This window comes from Thamnophis sirtalis, unplaced genomic scaffold (assembly GCF_051295495.1).
Source record: "Thamnophis sirtalis isolate CommonGarterSnake01/CBP01778 unplaced genomic scaffold, rThaSir2_p1.2 scaffold_1, whole genome shotgun sequence".
Lineage (NCBI taxonomy): Eukaryota > Metazoa > Chordata > Lepidosauria > Squamata > Natricidae > Thamnophis > Thamnophis sirtalis.
Window position 1 is genome coordinate 160982876 of NW_028261381.1, and position 14603 is coordinate 160997478.

General features: G+C 44.9%; 1 protein-coding gene across 1 annotated transcript in view; it reads left to right on the plus strand.

The window, feature by feature from the left end:
- Positions 1-14603, plus strand: part of NWD1 (NACHT and WD repeat domain containing 1) — a 36583-nt gene that overhangs the window by 17762 nt on the left and 4218 nt on the right. Inside the window, exons 9-15 of the mRNA XM_087704836.1 lie at positions 1724-1921; positions 3448-3575; positions 4596-4790; positions 5656-5928; positions 8010-8100; positions 10354-10508; positions 12246-12522. Coding sequence (XP_087560962.1) covers positions 1724-1921; positions 3448-3575; positions 4596-4790; positions 5656-5928; positions 8010-8100; positions 10354-10508; positions 12246-12522 — 1317 coding nt within the window. The remainder of the gene's footprint in view (positions 1-1723; positions 1922-3447; positions 3576-4595; positions 4791-5655; positions 5929-8009; positions 8101-10353; positions 10509-12245; positions 12523-14603) is intronic.

Sequence of the window (14603 nt, forward strand, 5' to 3'; positions counted from 1 at the left end):
AATGTCTAGTCTAGCAATAGCAATACCATTTAGGCTTACATTTTGCTCCATAGAGCAGTTTGCAACGTCCACGTATTGCCCCAAACAATCTGGAGCCTCATTTTACCGGCCTCAGAAGGATGGAAAGCTGAGTTAACCTTGAGCCGGTCAGGATCGAACTCCTGGTTAAGGAAAGAGTTTGCTTGCAGTACTACATTCTAACCTCTGCATCACCATGGCTCCCAGTCTAGTCAACAATGCTGCCAATCGCAGTGTGGGGAAAATCAGTTCTTCAATGAATAGAATCAATTACATCAAGTTGATATTTAGAAATATAACACCAACATTTATTATCTTATTAGAATAATAAGATGCATTTGGGAGTGTTTTTCATTTTGGTGTCTGGTATTCCCAAGGTTGATTTAAGGAATATATTTTCCTCCCTGGTTTATCACCTTATTTCTTCCTTTTGGTCTGTAGAGATTCTCAGTCCTCCAGGTCATGGTTGTCCCAAAGGTGCTTTTTCAGGAGGCAACAGGCCTTCTGAAAAGCCGTTAAAACCTGGCTGTGTCAGCAGGCCTGGGGTTGATGAGTTCCCTTCCCCTCTCGATTTGTGTGTCTGTTGGTTATTTTTAAATGCTTGTATTTGTAGCTTTTGTGTTTCCCTTTCCCCCCTTGGGTTTGTGCGCCGTCCTGAGTCCCGCTGGGAATAGGGCGGCATATAAATAAAACGAAACCTAAACCTAAACCTAAACCTCTTGGTTCCCCACCACCACTTTTCCCACTGATTAATTGTTCTCACTGTTATTTCTCCTTAGTTCTAGGTTGCTTTTCTGCTTAATTAGTTTCCATCCACTGCTTCTTGTCCTGCCTTCAGATTAACCCTCCTCCTATTTTTTATGGCAGCCTCTTAGATATTGGAAGCTTATTGGATATTGGACGTTGTATCTATCCATTTCAACACAAAAGCTAGCCACATCCGTTTAATTAAACCAACTGCTGTGGGATCAAATAGAGAACCCAAATCAAATAATCAAGAATTACTGCAATGCTTATGTAGCAGCATTATTGAGAAAGACCCCATATAACAAAGGGATGCATTCTTAATTATATATCTCAGAAGGTAGGAGAGACTAATGCATTAGTCACAGATGCTGTAAATATACAGGTAAAGGATCTCAAGTTACTAGAGGTAGTAGAGCTCAGGTTACTTCCTGCACCTGTTTTCCTTTGGAAACCAAAAGGGAGGAAGGTGCTTTTTCAGGAGGCAACTGGACCTTCTTATTTTTTCTTTTCTTTTGAAGACGTTTTGCTTCTCATTCAAGAAGCTTCTTGAGCTCTGACAGGATAGTGGGGAATGGAAGGATGTATATTCCTTGCAGGCAGCTGGTCATTTGCATCTTTTTAGAGGAAGTAATGGCCCAAATCCCCTCTAAAATGATGCAAATTACCAGCTGCCTGATTGGATGGTGGGGAATGGAAGGATTTATATATATACATGGAACAGTATAAATCCTTCTGTTCCCCACCATCCAGTCAAAGCTGAAGAAGCTTCTTGGATGAGAAGCAAAATGTCTTCAAAGAAAAACAAGGAAGTCCAGTTGCCTCTTGAAAAAAAGGACTTTTGTGACCACCACTGAGATGGGCTGTGGCTCGGCTTTTCACTAAAATTTGAATCTCTTTCTCAGCTAACAGAACGCAAACAGAAGACGGTTCCACATCTCCTATCTTTCTCCCTCTCCAGAAGTGAGCATGATCTACACGGAGATATTGGCACGGCTGTTTTCCCTCAGGCCATCCTACCCTAAGATCATTGGGAATGTGTGTGGGCAGTGCGAGAGCTGGTTTGGTGCATGGCCCCATCCTGTCCTCATCCCTCGCTCTGGATTTTTCCATCCGCCTGGAGGACCTCTGTGCAGAACGCTACCTGGATTTCCTAAAGGTAGATTAGTCCATTTGCCCAACAGATCATAATGATTATTCCTCTTTCCCCACTTCATCTTAGAAAAATAAAGTATTATACAGCAAACTCTTTGTATGGTGGCCATATCAGGGGTGAAATGCAGCAGGTTCTGACAGGTTCTGGAGAACTGGTAGCAGAAACTTTGAGTAGTTCGGAGAACTGGCAAATAGCAATAGCAATAGCAATAGCAGTTAGACTTATATACCGCTTCATAGGGCTTTCAGCCCTCTCTAAGCAGTTTACAGAGTCAGCATATTGCCCCCAATAACAATCCGGGTCCTCATTTTACCCACCTTGGAAGGATGGAAGGCTGAGTCAACCCTGAGCCGGTAAGATTTGAACAGCCGAACTGCAGAACTGCAGTCAGCTGAAGTAGCCTGCAGTGCTGCATTTAACCACTGCGCCACCTCGGCTCTCTGCCAACTCTGGCAAGCCCCAGAGTGGGGTGGGAATGGAGATTTTGCAGTATCCTTCCCCTGCCACGCCCACCAAGCCACACCCACAGAACCATAGTTTAAAAAAATGAATTTCACCACTGTGTTGCAGAAAATGACAGGTTTTGGACTTCTCAGGATCCAGGAAAAGTTTATTTGGCAGCCAGGTTCAGAAAGCTAGCCCATGGCTAGCATTGCAAGTTCTGAACAACCTTCATTATCGAAGCACGCATTCTTATACATTCTCAAAAGCATTGCAACACGGAAATACTTAACACATTTCTTAGTGGTTACTTTGAGGAGAAAACCTTATGAGATGGGGTCTTGCTTCTCCTTTTGTTTATGGAGTATGTGTCATTAACGAACTTTAATTGAACCTTGGACTTTTGACATAGATTTTGACATAGGCTTTTGACATCTTGTGGTTAGGCACTGGCTTCCTGTTTCTTTTGCAAGTTCCAACTCTGTTTATGTGGCTTTTAATATAGACGTAAAGGGGCTCTAAGAGGCTGTCCAGCCTGACCCAGTAGGTTTCACACTTAATGTCCAAATCTCACTTTACGTCTGCTTTAACTGGGTCATATGGATGCCCACTTAAGTCCTCCAGATGCCTTGATTAGAGTGGAGAAACCTTTGAATATTAAAGTCCCATGAAACTCACTGGATGATCTTGGATCCGTCCACTTTTCATCCAATCCAAGAACTGTTATGGGAACAACACATGGAAGAAGTTATAGGAGGGAGGATTTTATCACAGAGCCAGGAAACACGCAGGGTGCTAGATTAAATCCCAGGCAGATTGAATGTCTATGGAGATTCTCAACCATCCATGTCATGATTGTCCCAAATATCTTCAGTTCTGAAGAAACTTCTTGGATGAGAAGCAAAATGTTTTCAAGGGAAAAAACCAAGGCAGTCCAATTGCCTTTTGGAAAAATATCTTTAGGTCACTCAGAAAGGCAGTTCACTACCTGGAGGTCACAGAAGGGACCATACATTCCTTTCCCTTCAATCAAGCCTTATCCTCCAAGTTAATTCCTCAAATTCACCCCTCTCCTTTTCTCTTTGCAGGCACTTCAGTGCTGGAATTCAACCTTGACCAAAAATTGCTTCTGGCTGGTTCTGTGGATGGTTCTATGATCATATGGGACATGGAAGATTTTACTGTGCAACAGGTGCTAACGGGACACTCTGGTGAGGCTCCAAAAGGCCATTTTTACAGCCAACCTCCATCTTTAGTTGATCCCAGTTATGATGGTGCAGAAAGCAGATCAGGGTTATTTATGTTAACTAGCAGTAAACCCTTTGGGGATAATCTCAGCGGCTGGATTCAGTTCACACATTAGGCTAGGCTAAGATAGGTTGTGATTCAGCCTGTTGTGGGAATACAGCAACCCTTGTAGTCTTATTAGCACGTGATGTACACCAGGTCATAAAAAGATTTATTTTTATAGGCAGGGCACAGCATGTTCCATGAATACAGGGATTTGTTTTAGAATTAAGCAAGTAGCATGAATTTGGTGGGTCTGTCCCTAAGTGGAAGGATGCCAAGAAAGGGATAAACCTCTCTTGGCTGATTCTGAATTGCCTGTATATATAGAGTTTTCTGAAACTGAGCTATAAGTTCCATTTCAAACTACAAGGGACTGTAACAGGGGTGGGTTCCTGCCAGTTCTAACCTCTTCTATAGAAGAGGTTCTACAAATCTACAGTGCCGTTTAGAACCGGTTCCAGCTCCCTCCCCCGCCCGTCTGCACATCATCAAGATGAAGAGCGAGAGGAGGAATTCTGGGAGTTGAAGTCCACAAGTCTTAAAGCTGTCAAGTTTGAACACCCCTGTTGGTTTTTTTCTAAAGGGTTAGGGGTGCGAGGGTCTTGTAACTTGACAGCATTAAGACATGCGTGTTTCAAATGCCAAAGTTTCTGAGCCAACATTTTGGTTGTTAAGCAAGAGCGTTGTTAAGTGATTTTCACATTTTACAAGTTGGCCACGCCCACCCAGTCACGTGGCTGGCAAGCCACTCCCACAAAGCAGGCCACACCTACAGAAGAGGTTCTAAAAAAAATTGAAACCCACCACTGGACCGTCAGTACAAAGACTACAAGTTCTTCATCTCGATCTGTAGGTTGCTCTACCAGAACTGCAGTCAGATTTGTGAGCATGGTGGGTGATCTTCTGAGGATCTTCCTTGCCCCATCTTTTCTGTCTTACAGCTGAGGTGAAATGTGTGAAATTATTTGGGAAAGGTTCCCGTGCTGCCTCGGTGGCCATGGATCGGACATTGCGCTTGTGGTGTCTGGATTCGGCCAAGGAGGACTTCTCTATCCACAATGTTCACCCTGGAGAGCTGAGATGCTGCCAGCTGCACATAGATGAAAAGAACCAGATCATATACTGGGCATCAGGTTTGGAGGTATGGAAACCCACCACGCATGTGCAGGGGAGGGGACAGCTAAGCAACGAGGCAGGTCCAAAATGCGGGCAAGGGTCTTCACAGCAGAGGGAATTGGAGCAATGAAATAAATATATTGAGAATTTTGAAAGTCTTTCTTTGATCTTGTTGGATACTCTGGATAATCTGGAAGATTCAGGAGAATCAGGGTCACAAAGAGAAGCCAAATTAAGGAGCCAAATTCTGGTTGAGCCTCTAGAAAGTTACGGGAAGAAGAAAAGGAAAGAAAGAGGGGGGAGGGAGAGGGAGGAGAAGGAGGAGGAGGAGGAAGAGAAGAAGAAGAATGGAAGGAAGGAAGAAAGGAAGGAAGAAAGGAAGGAAATAAACAAACAAACAAACAAATAAATAAATAAATCTGTGTGAAATTTTCAGGGACAAATCCACAATCTATGAATTGGCACTAACAAGGCTTCAAGAATATTATTTGGGTAATAAGAGGGAGTAGGGAAAAACTGACCCTTCAAATGGAAACAGGCACACCACTCATCATTTTTAACCATGGATTATTATATCTGGGAATGATGGGAGTTGGAGTATAAGACCCTCTGAAGAAGCATGATTTCTTTAACTTTGCTGTGTGGACAATTTTGGAGTCAACAATGCACATCTATGTATCCACCTTTGTAGTTAAAGACAGACATTAATCTTCTACCAGATTACTAGTTCAGTTAGCAGGTTTTCTGGGACTGCTGCTCAAACATCTTGAGTTTAATGTATCTCCTTAAGTTTGGAGACAATAAAGAACAGTTTGCTCTTTATTCATATAAGAAGAGAAGAGGGTAAAAAAGGAAGGAGAGCTTGAATGGCTTTTTCCTCTTGCTCCTAGGTCAGCGCTTGGCATCTGGAGACAGCTGTACCCATTTTCCACATCTCCGCTGAGCCTCCAGGCCAGTGGCTCTGTGGAACTGTGTTTGTACCAAGGCTGGTGATTGTGACTGTATCTGAGAGGGGTGTCTTCAGGCTGTGGGACAGCATCAGCGGACAGCTACACTCTGAGCAGGAACTGAGAGGGCTGGGAGAAGAGACCCCAACATGCAATGTATTGCTCCACACGCTGGGCAGGATGGTGGCCGGCTTCAGCAAGGGCTCCCTCTTGATGGTGCTTGTTCTTCTGCGACATCCGTACTTGGGGAGAGGGAACATGGGTCCCCCAAGAGAGATCTTTGGATGTGGGAAGAGTGGGCTGCCACAGTGTTTTGGTTTTCTTGTAGAGGCCTTGGGGAAATCTTATTTCAGGCCTGTTGGTGTTAGGGATCCTACAGGTAGTCCACAATTTACAACTATGTATTTAGTAACCATTTGAAATTACAATGGCACCCCCCCAAAAAAAAGACTTAAACAGGCTCTTCATGTACAACCACCTCAGAATCCCCATGATTACGTGCCCAAAATTCAGACTCTTGACAACTGACATGTATTTATGATAGTTGCAGCATCCTAGGGTCATGTGATCGTCATTTGTAAACCCCCCCCCCCCCAGCTAGCTTCCAACAAATAAAGTCAACTGGGGAACCAGATTCACGTCAAAGAACTCCGGGGGGGGGGGAGTCTATCTCTGTCCTACAACACCTCAAGGTTTTAAGCAGCGTTATCCTAGTCCTCCTTGGAGATGGACCAGCGCTGTTGGCGGCAGTGGGGGCGGAAGAGAGAGGGGATGGTTCTGCGTGAGTGGTGGGCAAGCGTGCAGGCAGCTCCATTTGCAGTGGGCGTACACCAGTGGTGGGTTTCAAAAAAATTTACCACCTCTTCTGTAGGTGTGGCCTGCTTTGTAGGAGTGGCTTGGCAGTCATGTGACTGGGTGGGAGTGGCTTGGCAGGCATGTAACTGGATGGGCATGGCCAACTTGTAAAATGTGGTGAAATTCACTTAACAACGGTCTTGCTTAGCAACCAAAATGTTGGCTCAGAAACTCTGGCATTTGAAGCACGCAAGTCTTAAAGCTCTCAAGTTACAAGACCCTTGCACCCCCAACCCTTTAGAAAAAAAGAACCCCAGGGGTGTTCAAACTTGACAGCTTTAAGGCTTGTGGACTTCGACTTCCAGAATTCCTCCTCCAGTCATGTTGGCTCAGGAACTCTGGCATTGAAGTGTGCAAGTCTTAAAGCTGTCAAATTACAAGACCCTCGCACCCCTAACCCTTTAGAAAAAAACACCCAGGGGTGTTCAAACTTGACAGCTTTAAGACTTGTGGACTTCAACTCCCAGAATTCCTCCTCTCTCACTCTTCATCTTGATGATGTGCGGACGGGCGGGGGGAGGGAGCTGGAACTGGTTCTAAACGGCATGGTAGATTTGTGGAACATCTTCTATAGAAGAGGTTAGAACTGGCAGAAATCCACCCCTGGTGTACACACGCTTGCACAATGGAGCTTTATGTGCGCATTTGCTAGCCCACCACTCATGCAAGTGGAGCTGCATGTGTGTGTGCTTACCCACCGCTTGCACAGCTCAGTTCTGAATGGGCCACGACACTGTATCAGGCTGTAGCCCAGGGATTGGGGACCCTGATTTAGCAATAGCATTTAGACTTATATACCGCTTCACAGTGCTTTACAGCCCTCTCCAAGTGGTTTACAGAGTCAGCCTATTGCCTCCAACAATCTGGCACCTCATTTACCCACCTCGGAAGGATGGAAGGCTGAGTCAACCTTGAGCCTGGTGAGATGACTGCAGGCAGCCAGCAGTCAGCAGAAATACTTGCAGTACTGCATTTTAACCACTGCGCCACCACAGCTCTTATTTCTTATTTCCACAATTATAACTCTTCCATGGGATCAGTAGGTACTTGGACTTTCTTACTTTATCCTTACATCTGAGAAAGCTAAATTGTCCATGTTGGGAATAGATTCAAACCCTTTCTCCCTCTCCCTTTCCCTCTCTCCCTCCTTCCCTCCCTCCCTCCCTCCCTCCCCCCTCTCTTTCTTTCTTTCTTTCTTTCTTTCTTTCTTTCTTTCTTTCTTTCTTTCTTTCTTTCTTTCTTTCTTTCTTTCTTTCTTTCTTTCCTGCCTATCTTACCATAGGGTAAATCTGGGCAGCTTACAGTTACACCTAAGCTAAAACATAAAAGGTTTAAACCAAACACTAAAACCAAAGACACATGGCAAGGGTGGAGTCAGACTGGGGTGGAGTTGGGATCTCTTATTACTCAAGCAACCACTTCCATCGCACCTCTCTTGACAGATCTCGTTTGATGGGCACAGCTTGCTGGAAAAGCTCCCAGAAAGGATCAGCTTTGTGGTGCTTTCAAAAGACGAATCTCTCCTGGCAACAGGTTTGTGTGAATTTCCTGCTCCCTTACCCTACATTGGTTAATAGTTTCATTTAATAGCTGTATCATATCAACAAAGTAGCTGGTGGAGGCTAATGCTGATCTTCTAATCTCTATAAGCCTAGAAGATTGGCTTTAATCACTTGACACTTGGCAAAAACTAGCAATTTTTTTTGCCAGCGGGCACATTTGGGATTTTCAGCATATGTTGTCAGAGTTGTTATTATTACTTAAATCTGTCTACTACTGAACTGTGTAGATTTCTTACAGTTTACAAAAGATAAAATGCAATTGGGGGGGGGGGACGTTCTTACAAAATGATTTCTATAATGGCTGGATATCATAAAATATCCATTCACCAGAAGGGTCCTTTCATGGTCTCTGTTAGGTAAGCTCCCAGTTGGGAGAGCGAGTGCATTCAGAGAAGCATTGTGAGAGTTGTGTTGGAGAACACACAAACCAGCATACAGAGACACTGCAGTTTAAATAGGCTTTTACTTTTGTGGAGATGGAGGTATCAGAGTCCATCAAACAGTCCAAGTCATACACGGTTAAGACAGTCAGTCATCAACGTCTTTCAGTTAAGGGATAATCCAAATAACATAGTCCAGTATCATATAATCAGTTCAGTACTCAACATTTGCTAGCAGTTGCAAAACTTACAATAGCTCACGGCACTTTCTAACAGCCAGCTTCCAAAACACTCAGATCAGATCAGCCCAGCATCTAACAAACAGAGAGCTAACAGTCGTTCTGGCTCCCTCTTATGGCCGATTGAGGAAAACAGCAACCAATCACATTTTACAGTATGATTTAAAGAAACAGGTAGAGCATTGCTATATGATTTATATATTGCCAACCCAACCGTTAGATTATATTCCTAACAGTCTCTCACCGTACCAGCCCAAATGCCTTCTATATTCTAATTTGGTTCTATATTCTAATTTGGTTAGCTTTGTCTTTGACTTTTTTTTAAAGCAGGTTAGCACCTAAAACAGTGTTTCTCAACCTTGGCGACTTTAAGTCCTGTGGACTTCAACTCCCAGAATCCCCCAGCCAGCAGAGCTGGCTGGGGGAATTCTGAGAGTTGAAGTCCACGGGACTTAAAGTCACCAAGGTTGAGAAACACTGACCTAAAATGTACGTCTCATATTGAGACCGGGAGACATTCTGATTAATCAAGATGGTGCTAAATGCTGGTACTTTGCCTTATGCCAGCTTCTCATTTCATTTTATAAATAAGGAGGAGGGAGGAAGGGAGGGGCGAATAAAGGAGGGCATTGGGCATAACCCTGTCATAGTCCATTTCCAAGACGTAGCATGTATGCACATAAAGCCCTCCCTTACACCCAAAAAATGAAAAACCACCACACTCCCCAAACAATGATTCCTGGCTATTGTCTTGGCACAGGGTTGTCAAACACAAGGTGGGTGGGCCAGATTGAACCCGCGGGGTGCTTAGATTTGGCCCGCGGGGCTGCCATGGAAACAGCCCGCAATGCCTCTGCCAGTGAAAACGGAGCTTGTGAGGGCTATGCATGACCCTCCTGCGCTCTGTTTTTACTGGCAAAGACTTGCAGGAGGCTGTCGCAGTTAAAAATGGAGCTCTGGAGCCTGTTTTTGCTGGCAGAGCACTCGGGCCGCCACAGGTGCCCCAGACATAAATAGCAATAGCAATAGCAGTTAGACTTATATACCGCTTCATAGGGCTTTCAACTCTCTCTAAGTGGTTTACAGAGCCAGCATATTGCCCCCACAGTCTGGGTCCTCATTTTACTCACCTCGGAAGGATGGAAGGCTGAGTCAACCTTGAGCCGGTGAGATTAGAACCGCTGAACTGCAGATAACAGTCAGCTGAAGTGGCCTGCAGTACTGCACCCTAACCACTGCACCACCTCGGCTCATAAATGACATTGAGGTGGCCACACCTACCCTGGCCACGCCTCCCAAGGTTAAATACAACCCTGATGCAGCCCTCAATGAATGTGGCCCTCAATGACATTCGTCTCTCGCAGGAGAGGCAGGTTATCTATTGTCTTGGCAGGAATGTGTGTCAATGTGAATGCCAACACAATGAGCTTTTTGCCCACCAGTGCCCGGAGCAGAACCTGACATCTGAATTCGTATTCCATTCTTATGTGACCTGCATCCTTGCATGCTTTTCATGATGACACCATGATGTCCGCCTCGTCCTTTTAGCATCATTGCGTTTATTATGGATGCCGCTATCTCATTTTGCACACTGCATCGTTCCAGGTTTTGGGCCGCGTGTAAGAGTTTTCCTGGGCCGTGTGACAGGATTCCGTCAACTCTTGGCCTCAGATCTGCTGCATTCTGCTAAGGTTTGTGCAGCTGCTATTTCGGCAGACAATACCACCATTGTCACAAGTTCCCAGGACGAATGCATCTGGGTAAGAGGCATACGGTAATGTTGCAAAACAGGTGTGTTTCACATGTGACTACGACAAGGGCATTCTATGATGGGGCAGGGGGAGGGAGAGGAAACAAGTCAAATTGGTCATTGTGTGGTTGAAGCCACAGGTGTCATGGACATGACAGATGTAAAAAGAGCTGAAGTTTCAATCGTACAGTCACAGCCGTGTTGTAGCTTAGCTTAGTTGTAGCTAAGATTAATTCAGGACTTATTAGGACAGTTTTCACAGCTCAAAAGCTATGTTACTTTTTGTCAGCAGTTAGAGTCATCCCGTTCTTCTTTTGCCCTCAATCGTTCCCAGGATTAGGCTCTTCTCCAGTGAGTCCTTCCTTCTCATTAGGTGGCCAAAGCATTTGAGTTTCATCTTCAGGATCTGGTCTTCTAAGGAGCAGTCAGGGTTGATCTCCTCTAGGACTGACCGGTTTGATCGTCTTGCAGTCCAAGGGACTCACAGTAGTCTTCTCCAGCACCATATGTTATATAAATAAAAGAAAGTGGAGTGGAGTGAAATAGAAATAGGAATAGAATAGAATAGAAGCTGGAAGGGACCTTGGAGGTCTTCTAGTCCAGCCCCCTGCTCAAGCAGAAGAACCTATATCGTATACACATAGACTTCAACTCCTGCATTGCCCAGCCAGTTGCTAAAGTCCACATGTCTTAAAATCGCCAAATTTGGGAAACACTGCTCTAGAGGACAGGTTGTTTATCATCACTGTAGAAGTATTTTTCTTTTAACCAGGAAGAACTTTTATATGTATAGGATCATGTCAGTGGTGGGTTTCAAATTTTTTTAGAACCTATTCTGTAGGTGTGGCCTGTTTTGTGGGAGTGGCTTGGTGGTCATGTGATTGGGTGGGAGTAGCTTGGCAGTCATGTGACTGGGTGGGCGTGGCTTGGTGGTCATGTGACCGGGTGGGCATGGCCAACTTGTAAAAGTGGCAAAACTCACTTAACAACGCTCTTGCTTAGCAACCAAAATGTTGGCCCAGAAACTCTGGCATTTGAAGCATGCAAGTCTTAAAGCTGTCACGTTACAAGACCCTTGCACCCCTAACCCTTTAGAAAAAAACCCCAGGGGTGTTCAACCTTGACAGCTTTAAGACTTGTGGACTTCAACTCCCAGAATTTCTCCTTCCCTCGCTCAGCTGCTATTGCCGGGGTGCCACCAGAAAAAGCGAGGTTTTGGGAGGGACCTTCCCTCCCCCTCCAGAGAGCCCATGTCGGGAGAGAGGAAGCGGGCTGGTTTGAATGATGGCCAACGGGCAGTTTAATGGCCAGTGAGTGCCTCCTTCACTTGTTCGGGCAGGCGGAGAACAAAAGGAGGGGGGGGCAAGCATGGTGTGGACGGGCGGGGAAAGCAAGTGAGCAAGCAGGGACCAGGCGGGTCGGGGAAATGAACAGAGGGGACAGGGTAAGGTAGGGAGCGTTCTGGTACTGGGCCTTCGGAAGAAGGGGTACGGGAAGGTACGCTAAATTTCACCAACCAGTATACCTGTACTGATGCATACCGGCTGAAACCCACCCCTGGATCATGTTATCAAGTACAGCAGTGAAGTTTCATTACTTTTGGGCTAAAAAATCAGGCACTTTTCTAGCTTCTGGGAGCCAAATCTTTATCTCTGGTTCTTAGCTCTTAAACCTGTTTTGCCCAATGAGCCCCACCATGCGATGAAATTGTCTCCTTCCTTAGTATGCTACTTCTTCTTCTACCTAGGTCTGGTGTCTAGCCAAACAGGGTTTGCTGACTGATGTTTTGACCGATACAGGGATGCCTTCTACACACCTGGCTCTCTGGGATGTTACCCTAGTGTCGGCCTCTTGCCACGCATCTCATCTCAGAGTCTGGGACCTTAGCTGTGATCGCAAGCACAAACTACTCCCACCTTGTATGGCAAGCAAGAGCTGCATCAGGCTTTCCCACAATGCCAAATACATTTATTTCCCCCAAGCTTATTATAGCTCAAGCGTTGTCATTTGGGATACAGAGGAAGGTAAGTGATACCCCTGCCAAAAAGTTTAGCAGAGAAACGTTGGGTCAAATGCTCCGGAACAGAAGGAGGGAAACTTTGGGGATATTTGGAGTTTGGAGAGCATGTCAAGGACATTCTGGCAAAATAACTATAATAGAGAGTCTTGCCATTCACAAAGTGACTTAACAGAAAGTAGATTGATTAGATTGTATCTCTGAGGACTGTGGTTTTCCCCTTCCACTGTTGGCAATGTCATAGTTTAAATGGATGGGATATATGGAGCACACCCACCTTCCAGACTGAGCCAGGTGGGCAGGAGACAACTGTAGATAGCCCTGTAACCAGTGGTGGGATACAAACATTTTTACTACCGGTTCTGTGGGTGTGGCTTGGTGGGCATGGCTTGGTCTCCATTCCCTCCCCACTCCAGGAGAAGGATAATGCAAAATCCACATTTCCTCCTGATCAGCTGGGACTCAGGAGGCAAGGAATAGATGGGGGTAAGGCCAGTCAGAGGTGGTATTTACCAGTTTTCCGAACTACTCAAAATTTCCACTACCAGTTCTCCAGAACTGGTCAGAACCTGCTGAATACCTGTAACTGTAGTTATGGCCCACTAGTGGGTTCCTACCAGTTCGGATTGGTTCAGCCAAACTGGTAGTGGTTTGGCAGCCTGGGTCACTGGAACTAGCAGCAACCCAGACCTGCCACGCCCCCAAACCAATTTTCCGGGCTGCGCCATAGGTGCCACCATCTTGTTTTTTGCTTCGGCACATGCGCAGAATCATTTTATTGCTCTGCGCATGCAGCGCATCCACAAGCGAACATGCAGTAGTGACTGCCGGAACCAATCCCTGATATGGCCCCTCTGTTAGCAATAGCAATATGACCTATATAATGCTTGATGGTACTTCACAGCTCTCTTTAAGCGGTTAGCATGCCCCCAACAATTTGGGTCCTCATTTTATCAGCCTTGGATGGATGAAAGGCTGAGTCAACCTTGAGCTGGTCAGGACTGAACTCCTGGAATGAGCAGAGTTAGTCTGCAATACTACATTCTAAGCACTGCGCCACCATGGCTCTGAGAGCCATACCTCCTATCTTCCATAGATAATAGTTCACCAGAGGGTTTTTTCTTTCTTTCTGAGAATGCTATGCTGCCTATACAAGGCTCAGAAACATTATTGGAGGTAAAACTGATGGGGAGACTGCAACTTTTCTTTCTATCCATCCATTTATTTAAAATTTAGGAATACTATAGGACTTGGGAGGGTGGAGTACAGCCTGGCATTCAAAAAAGGAGAGTGGAAACTAAGAAAAAGAGGAAGGGGCCATAACTGTTCCTACTCTGCCACAGATGTGGCTTAATTTTATTTATTCATTATACTATTTATTCATTTGTACAGTTTATCCACTCCTTCCTTGCTCATGAACTTTCTGGAGTGTATGGATTTTAAAATATCCCTAAGAATAAAAGTATATTTGAAAACATCAGTAATTAAAAACAACAACAATATCCCAATATTGAACAATGAGAAAAGTATGCACATCTATGTACACATATGTGCATACACGTGCATGCTTTTCTCTCCCGTCCTCCATATTCCTGTGGAATACATTTGAAGCATGAGGTTTTCCCCCTCTATTTGTGATTTGTTCCATGAGGAGCTAAAATCTTTGCTTAGGGCAATCTAATCACCCATTTTGCCCTGAGACTAACTAGCTGTCAGAAAACTGTTCATTCAGGGAATACAGTTGTACTGCCTGCTTTGTGTTTCCCAGAAAATGGTATTGAGATAGTATCTGGTCTCCAATTTAGAGATAGAAATGTTTAGCAGAATTATACTCAGCTATGAGAGTTTTCTTCTTCACGGACTTCTAAAGTCTCTTTTGAAGTCACCCAAACTGGCAGCCATTCCAAAATGGAATGTTGTACAGGTGAAGAAGTATTTTTTTTGCCACCATTCCTGTTCCATCCTGAATGTCAGCTCATCTGGCTTGCTTTGTATCTAGGAGATAATGGAATATACCCGTATTTTTTTGGAGTATAAGACACACCAGAGTATAAGACGCACCAAGATTTGAAGAGGCAATTTTAAAAA